This window comes from Hippocampus comes, unplaced genomic scaffold (assembly GCF_001891065.2).
Source record: "Hippocampus comes isolate QL1 unplaced genomic scaffold, H_comes_QL1_v1.1 scaffold104, whole genome shotgun sequence".
In the NCBI taxonomy this organism is placed as follows: Eukaryota; Metazoa; Chordata; class Actinopteri; order Syngnathiformes; family Syngnathidae; genus Hippocampus; species Hippocampus comes.
The window spans coordinates 3779195-3787730 of NW_017806072.1; the positions used below are offsets into that span (position 1 = coordinate 3779195).

The window sequence follows — 8536 nt, forward strand, 5'->3', positions numbered from 1 at the left end:
ATATATATATATATATCAAGTATCAAGTACAACTTACAACTTTACTGTCAAATGTGCTGTACACACACACACACACACACACACTTCCACAAACTCTTGTAAAAAATACATTTTACTAGAAAAACAGGGTCAAGTACTGAACGCTAATACATTCAAACGCAACATTAAAAATATATGAATATTGTAAATTATATCTAAATGGTAGTTTTATTTCCTGGCCAAAAATGTGGGTGACTATTATAATTAAACTCTCGTATTAGCTCCTATAGATTTGAAGTATTTTATTTTAAAAGCTATTGTCTATTGTATAATTTCTGCACACTTATTTTAGTTCATAGATGATCACCATGTTTCAGGCTACTGCAAGAAAGCACAAAAATGTCAGGAAAGGGCTACTAGAACAAGTGACTTTTTGGGGAGTGAATCAGAGGCACTTCAAGGTGTGTGCTGTCTCACATTTAGTGTAAATTTGAACGCAGCTGGTTAATTCTAAACACAGCCACATCCCCATCTGTTAGAGGGTGTGGACACATTATCTCAAGTGTTTGTATTTTACATCTCTTGAAAATACTTTTATTTCAGTAGAGTTGTACAGTTTGAGGGTCACATTAATGCTGTTTTTTTTAAAAGGGTGTCTCAATCTCATTGTGTTATGTCAGAAAAACCTAAAATTTGAACAAGCGTGTGTAGACTTTTTACATCAACTGTCAGTAACAGTTTTACAGCACCCCAGCTACAGTCGTGTTGTCTATAAAAATAAAAGAGATGCAATATTTGCAATAGGGCAGTTGTATTTCAGACCTGTCACATAGACCTGTGACCTTGTTTAACCTTCACCTTAACCCCAGGTACAATATACTGATTCATGGAAGGCAGCAGGCTGTTTTACTGGAGTTCAGGCCAGCTTGGTGTGCCCTCTGTCTCACTCGCACTTCACATCATCACCCTAAATACATCAAGCATGCCACAATGAGTTTGGACTGTTACGACAAAGACTTGTGGCATTTGGTGAGTGCCTCTTATGTGTGAAAGGGAAGGATATTTTATTGTTGCATCGAAGGGATCTGCATTACTGTAAATTCTTATACATGTTTATTCCTATGTTTGGTGCAATCTTTCAAAGTTTACTACATTAAATGTAGGAGTGCAGGAAAAGCTGTTTGACCGGAAGAACAAAAAAAAAAAACAAATGCATGATTCTTGTTGGTCATCATAGAACTATTTCTGAGCTGCTCTCTAAATTGTTTCTATCTATCACTTCTCGTTTTCATGATGTGTCAGATGACTGCGAGACAAACGTCTGACACTCTTAATCAGTAAGGTAATAAAAGGTGAAGATCGTCAGCCACCAGCACGTGTAGAACACGGTTGCGTCTCACGTTTTCTATGACCACTCAGCCCAGCCCCTGGCCTCAGCTGCTCCTCTCAGAGAAGGCCTGGATGTCACATTCAGAGCTGTGCAGTTTCACAGACAACATCCATTCCACGAGGGAGCAGGGAAAACAGTTTACAGGCAGGATGGTGGCAGGAGACATTCAGAGACTGTCCGAGGGCAAACACCACCTTCGGCGGCTCTCCAAGACAGCTCATCCGGACCAGAGAGCATTACCTGGGGGCCGCAAGAAGCTTCAAGTCATCATTTGTGTTCTGCTGGTGGAGCTTTGTGAAAGATTCACATTTTTTGGCATTGTATGCAACATGATCCTTTTTTGCACTGTAAAGCTTGGCTACGACAACTACCTGGCTGCAACAGTGAACTTGTGCTTCATAGGAGCCAGCACCCTCACCCCTGTGCTGGTTGACTGGTTTGCCGAAACCTGCCTAGGAAGAACCAAGGTGCTCTACTTGTGCGCTTTTCTCCATTTCTTTGGTAAGACGCAGTGGGCATTTATTTTGCTTGTTCTAGAATGAGAAGGTTCAAATTTTGGCAGGGTTTTAACTCGTGAATTTCGGAGCATTTTTTTCTTTTGTTTTCTAAAATCACGGACAGTGGATCCTCGTTTAGGAATGTCCTTATTCACAGACAAAAATTGAAGAATGAATTGTGGTTTCACTGTATATGAGTACAGGGCCGTGAAAAAGTATTCACCCCCTTCTTGATTTCTGTGTTCTTTGCATATTTATCACACACACAGATTTCAGTTCATCAAACCAATTTTAATATCGCACAGAGACAACCCAAAGAAAACTAAATGCCAATATAATTTATTTAGACCAAAAAAAAAACTATAATAAATAAATCCAAACCTACCTGTCCCTTTGTGTAAAAGTAAGTGTCCCCTGAACCTAATAATGGGTTGTGCCATCCTTGGCAGCAATAAGTGAAATCAAGCGTTTGTGATAATTGGCGATGAGTCTTTCACATCGCTGTGGAGGAATTTTGTCCCACTCTGCTTCACAGAATTGCTTCAACTTCACCATATTGGAGGTTTTTGGAGCATGAACTGCCCGTTTAAGGTCACACCACAGCATCTCAATTGGATTCAAATCCGGACTTTGACTTGGACTCGCCAAAATTTTGGTTTTTTTAGCCATTCAGAGGTGGACTTGCTGGTGTGTTTCATAACATTGTTCTGCTGCATGATCCAAGAGCGCTTGAGTTTTTCGGACGTTCACCTTCAGGAATTTCTGTAGACAGCAGGAGTCATTGTCCCATCAATCAAAGCAAGTTGACAGCGGTTTGCTGAAGCCCCAGAATCTTGGAAATGGCTTTGTAACCTTTTCCAGACTGATAGATTTCAATAACTTTTCTTCTTGAATTTCTTCAGATCATGGCATGATGCATTTGTTTCTTGAGATCTTGTAGACTACTTCACTTTGTCTGACAGATTCTATTTATGTGATTTTTGTTTAATCAACAAATGTGGTGCTTGCCTGTGATACTGTGATATTGAACTCAGCTTTCCCAAACCTGACTTTGGTCACAGTTACTTTGTGATTCAACAAGGGGGTGGGGGCAATTGCTTTTTTTCACACAGGGACAGGTACTTTTTGATTTATTTTTTTTGTGTGTGCCTTAATAAATTAAATTGGCATTTAGAAACTACATTTTGTATTTCCTTGGGTAAACCCTGTGTAATAATAAAATTGGTTTAATGAATTGAAACCTTTGTGTGATAAATATGCAAAGAACACAGAAATCAGGAAGGGGGCAAATACTATTTCACAGCACTGTAAATTCTGTTGATCCCTACAATTACCCTTTGACCTCATATCCAATTCAATATTTCTGACGCTTTTGACTTGCAAATACAGTGACTCGTCAATTGTTATCTCTGTAGGCACGGCCATGTTACCTGTGGTAGCATTCCCTTTTGAAGATTTCTACATTGACATTCATCATATGAGTCACAAGTTAGAACCTCAAGAGCAGCAGGCCCTGTTCTACACCGGCCTCCTGGCTGCTGCGCTGGGCATTGGCGGCATCCGGGCTATTCTCTGTCCCTTGGGAGCATACAACTTGCAGAGCTACAATCAATACCAGCTACTGGGTTTCTTCAACTGGTATGTGATGCATCTACAGTACATAAACTTGTCTATTGCGTTAGCAGTGGAACAATTATAGATAGGAACTTGGGATGTATCATTTAGTGGCGAGACAGAGAGAATACTGTAATTGCAATGTGTGATAATTTTTGGAAAAATATGACGTTAAGTAGTTTTTTTTAGAGAGCTTGTTTTATTCTTCCCCACCTGAAGGAATATTTATGATTAAAACACAGCATGACAATGTACCTGTTTAAAATGGTGAACATAAGTGCACATAATATATATCTCAAATTAAAACCAGCAATTTGTTCATGCAACATTAGAGGAAGGAATTTTAGCCGAATGACGGAAAGCAAAACGTAATGGAAAAAGAATGCTTGAAGACATGTGTGATTTTTGTTTTTACTGCGTTTAGGTTCTACTGGTTGGTTAATCTGAATTCCACGGTTGTGTTTCTGGGTATTGCTTACATCCAGCAATCTGTGGCCAAAAATTTGGCTTTCTTAATCCCTTTTACCTCTGCACTTCTGGCACTCATTGCCATACACATGATGCGCAACAAACTCACCTACAAACCCAAGAAAGGTAAAAAGAACACACTTTATCAATATTCTGATTATGTCATAGGAATATCTTTGGTGATTTTTTTTTTAGTTTATTTTTCCACTATTTTCGTATAATCCAGTGATCTTCATCCCTGTTCCTCAAGGGCCGCTGTCCTGTCTGTTTTCTATCTCTCCCTGATGCATTGATTCACATGATCAGATAATCAGCAAGTTCTGCAGAAGCCAGAAAACGATCTTGATAATACACACACACACACACACACACACACACACACACACACACACACACACACACACACACACACACACACACACACACACACATATATATACATTTTTATGTAACTATATAATAAAACATCCAGGAAACTGGCCCTCGAGGAACAGTATTGAAGACCCCTGATTTTATCTAATATCATGCTTAGAATGTTTTTGTTAAACTTTTTTTGTCTAATTGAAAGGTCATAACAAAAAAAAACTAAAAAAAGAAAAAACAACCTCCCCAATAGTTTTAGGTACTCAAGCATACAAATGGGGATGAGTATGAGAGGTAAATATTAATTTTGACCTACATGGCACCTCACCGGTGTCGTCTTGTTTCTGTCAAAGGTGGCTCCTTACTGACCACGCTTGGAGTTTTCTTGAACTCTCTCAAGATGTGCTGCCTTCACTATCGCCACCTCAGTGGAGATGTGCCATCTTGGCTGGACCGGGCCAAGGAGAACAATGGCGGCCGCTACAGTGAGACTCACGTAGAGAATGTCAAAGTCTTGGCCAAGCTCTTCCCACTTTATGGACTCCAACTGATATACAGAGCCTGTGTCACTCAGGCAAGTCGCTAAGTTAAAGCAGAGGTCACCAATGTGGTGCCCGCCACAAGGACCACATGAGGAGCCCTTGGGCCTGTTCTAAAAAGAACTCACCAGTGACGTGATCATCATTTGAAAAATGTTAATATTTGCAGTGCTTTATATAAATAACGCATAGCTGTAGAATATTCATATTTATCTGTTTCTAACCATGCTAATCAGTTTTGATAACAATGGTCAACAGCAAATCTTAATCAGAAATGTCTCTATGTGTCCCTAAATGTAGTTTTGATGCTGATTTAAAACATGTCTTAGCTATTTACCGAGCACATCACATCAAGTTTTTGGGATATTTTCATCCATCCATTCATTTTCCGATCCGCTTTATCCTCACAAGGGTCACGGGGCGTGCTGGAGCCTATACCAGATGTCTTCGGGCAGCAGGCGGGGAAGACCCTGAACTGGTTGCCAGCCAATCGCGTGGCACACATAGACACACAACAACCATTCACACTCGCACTCACAATCACACCAAGGGACACCACATCTTGTAATTTATAGTTTACTTGCATCTCTGATTAAAACATTGTTGACCAATGTAATTATTGTGAGAAATCATGAACATGCTCATTGTTTTCACATTCAACATGTAATTTAAGGTTATTTGAACTTTTTTTTTCCAGAAGTGTGTATAAAACTGTTAGCCCTTTACATGAATAAGTCCCCAAGAAGTAGCTCTCACTTTCAGAAAGGTTAGCGTAGTTTTTCAAGTGCACAGTACAAAGGTGGATCACTTCTATGCCCACTGTGTTTCCATACAGATCCCCTCTGGATATTACTTACAGGCGATGAACTCCAACCTCCACCTGAGTGACGTCCTGTTACCCATCGGCACTATGAACGTGATCAGCATTTTACCTCTTCTCATGTTAGCCCCGCTGATCGAGTGTGTGAACAGCTGCTCTCTCTCCATGGCAAAAACTCCTCTGGCACCCACAAGAGTAATTAGTGAGTACTTGCCTCTGCACACCGCCAGTGATGCAACACAGTGCTTCATCATCTTCATCTAAATATGTCTCTCTTTGTTCTACCTCTGTTGTCCTCCCTCTTTTCTCTTGAAATGACTTGTCTTGCAACTCCCATTCTGCAGCCCTCTGTCTCATCACCCCACCCTAACTAATCCTCCCCTTACAGCTCTGGGACATGCATGTGCCGCTCTGTCCATCCTGGTGGCAGGTTTGTGCGAGCTGCGCAGGAAGTCTTTCCCCCTGGTGGAGCAAACCCTCTCCGGGAAGGTTCTGCAAGTATCATCCATGCCATGTTTCCAGCTGGCACCACAATATATCCTACTTGGACTAGCTGAGGCTTTGGTCACTCCAGCGTGTGAGTGAAAGGCAGACAATTGTGGAGACTTGTTTGAGCAGCTTATTCAAGATAATATCATGTAATATACAAGTATGTATTCTGCTTTCTACGGCAGGCTCCCTCATCTCTTTCCAGCTGACCCCTGGGCACATCCGAGGAATCTCCCTACACTTCCTCACATTGTCCTATGGGGGAGGATGCTTTGTAGGAGCCATCTGCATTCAGGTGGTCTACTTCATGTCTGGAGGTGAACAAATGCTCATAGTGGCAGTCCTTTCAATCCTTCAAAGTGGAATAAATTTGACATTTGACACAGAGCAACGCTTGACTACAGGGTCCTTTTATCCAAGCGTCCTGCATGATGGAAATCTGGAGAGATTCTTCTTCTTCATGGCCATGCTGATGACGATAAATACTCTGGTGTATTGGAGTATATCTCACAGGTAGTGGGAATTACACCGAAGTGCGACATGTGGCAGATCCACCTTCACCAAATCATTATGGCAAAGAGAATGCACTGACTTATAATTTTCAGCTAGTTGCATTCTTTACAGTGCATTATAAATGGAGGCTCTGGCTGTAAGAGTGGTCTCCTCGCCAAAAGGTAGCAGGTTTGGATTTTGCATTGTGGGAAGGGTCAGCGACAGACCGTCCCTCTCCTGATAGTGGGGGTACGGTCTTCACCTCTGGGTTCCAGTTGAGGGTGGCTGATAAAGGATAAATATCATTCTCTGTACATTGTCATGTTATTTATCTTCTTTTGTTTTTATTGTTACAACAAGACCCATCTCGTTTCAACAGACAACCAAGGCACATCTGCCATTACTCATTGGATTTGCCTGATCACGGCACCATTTGTTGTAACTTCATTGCCACAAGTATGGCTGAGCTTGGCAAGCAACTACACAGATGATTGGGGTTGATATTTTCCCAAAAGTGAGGGGGTGTTCTCATTTTTGTGAGCTACCGGGCGTCATTAAGTTGTCGTGAAAGGCAGGTCAAATTTATATTAGTATTTGTTGCAACACTATACGTCCAGAATGGTTAGATTATCTGAATCTAAGGTACTGCCAGTTGTTTTTAAAACTTCTAAGAGTGTTTTCCTTTCCCAGGTACATGGATCTCAGCGTGCGGGGTAAGCCGTTGACAATCAGCCCACTAACAGAGAAACTTCTTCAGTACAAAGCTTGCCTGCGGTACTACGACACTATGGACCGCTCGTACACAAACATTTCCTGTGAATCTGTCATCTGACAGACTTGAAAAGGAAACCCTACACTCTGTGGCGCTGGCGCTGCTTTCTGCTGTGTCAAATTGAATGTACTATTGTCGTTTTATTGTGATTTGTGAACAACTGTGAATGTATAGCCATGTGGGCTGTAAATTGTCTTTGGGCTACATTTGTATTGTATTTTAAAATAATCTCTATACAGTATACAACTACTGCTATAAATACCATGAAGCCAGAATAAAGATAGATCATCAAGCATCGCAGTCCTACTAGTGGGGAGTACATCTGTGGTTCAGGGTTTGAATCTCGGCTCTGTCCATCCTGTGCAGAGTTTGCATGTTCTCCACGTGCCTGCGTGCGTTTTCTCCGGGGACTCTGGTTTTCCTCTCGCATTCCAAAAACATCCATGGGGTTAATGGAACACTCTAAATTGTCCCTCGGTGTGATTGTGAGCGCAAATAGTTGTTCGTCTATGTGTGCCCGGCTGGCAAGCAGTTCGAGGTATACCGCGCCTTCTGCCCGAAGACAGGTGAGATAGGCTAAAGCAGACCGGTGACCCTTGTGAGGATAAGTGGATTAGAAAATGGATGAATGCATGGATAATTACTTGCATAATTCCTTTAGTCTCTACTCGGTGGATTTGTTTATTAAAGTGCAAAGGTGGATTTAAACAAAACTTGCAAAGTCTGTCTCTGTGTGTGTGTGTGTGTGTGTGTGTGTGTGTGTGTGTGTGTGTGTGTGTGTGTGCTCGCGTGTGTGTAAATAAATAAATGAATAGACAGGTTATCTGTTTGGAGGGGCATTTCAGTCCACGTCACTTGTCTGGTCAAACTGCCATCATGCTATGATAGAGATTTGTCTTAATTACCTACACATTGGACGGCTACTTTGGTGCTTACCTGCTTTCTGTGAACACGAGCTTAACATTACCTTGCCTAAAAAGTCATTTTTAGACATGTTTGACATTACTCAACTTCAGCACATGTTCTTTACTTGTATTCTTTAACTCACTGTGCATTCTCACAATACCTGTGTGAGCATGAAACATCCATCCATCTGATGCCCTTTCCTCACAA

General features: G+C 41.4%; 2 protein-coding genes across 5 annotated transcripts in view; one reads left to right on the top strand and one right to left on the bottom strand.

Annotated features, from left to right (window-relative positions):
* ccdc34 (coiled-coil domain containing 34) overlaps positions 1-5791 on the bottom strand; it is an 8432-nt gene extending 2641 nt beyond the window's left edge. Inside the window, exon 1 of the mRNA XM_019894220.1 lies at positions 5708-5791. The gene's annotated coding sequence lies outside the window, so the exon portion shown is untranslated. The remainder of the gene's footprint in view (positions 1-5707) is intronic.
* Positions 284-7716, top strand: slc15a5 (solute carrier family 15 member 5). Of its 4 annotated transcripts, none has more exons than XM_019894214.1 (10): positions 284-1008; positions 1399-1870; positions 3282-3504; positions 3905-4074; positions 4665-4885; positions 5686-5872; positions 6059-6247; positions 6345-6476; positions 6546-6672; positions 7342-7716. In XM_019894214.1, exons 1-10 carry the CDS (start codon positions 970-972, stop codon positions 7481-7483), a joined length of 1902 nt encoding a protein of 633 aa, XP_019749773.1. In that variant the 5' UTR covers positions 284-969; the 3' UTR covers positions 7484-7716. The 4 variants fall into 4 exon arrangements, with proteins under 4 accessions (XP_019749773.1, XP_019749775.1, XP_019749776.1 ...); XM_019894216.1 differs by having other exon boundaries at positions 287-1321; XM_019894217.1 differs by having other exon boundaries at positions 287-1321; positions 1404-1870.
* The last annotated feature ends 820 nt before the right edge of the window (positions 7717-8536 follow it).

Bases quoted from the DNA above. Each gene is read 5' to 3' on its own strand.
- slc15a5 (XM_019894214.1), top strand. From the start codon at position 970: ATGAGTTTGGACTGTTACGACAAAGACTTGTGGCATTTG. The intron at 1,009-1,398 runs GTGAGTGCCTCT...ATGACCACTCAG, and splicing joins ACAAAGACTTGTGGCATTTG to CCCAGCCCCTGGCCTCAGCT. The intron at 4,075-4,664 runs GTAAAAAGAACA...TTTCTGTCAAAG, and splicing joins CACCTACAAACCCAAGAAAG to GTGGCTCCTTACTGACCACG.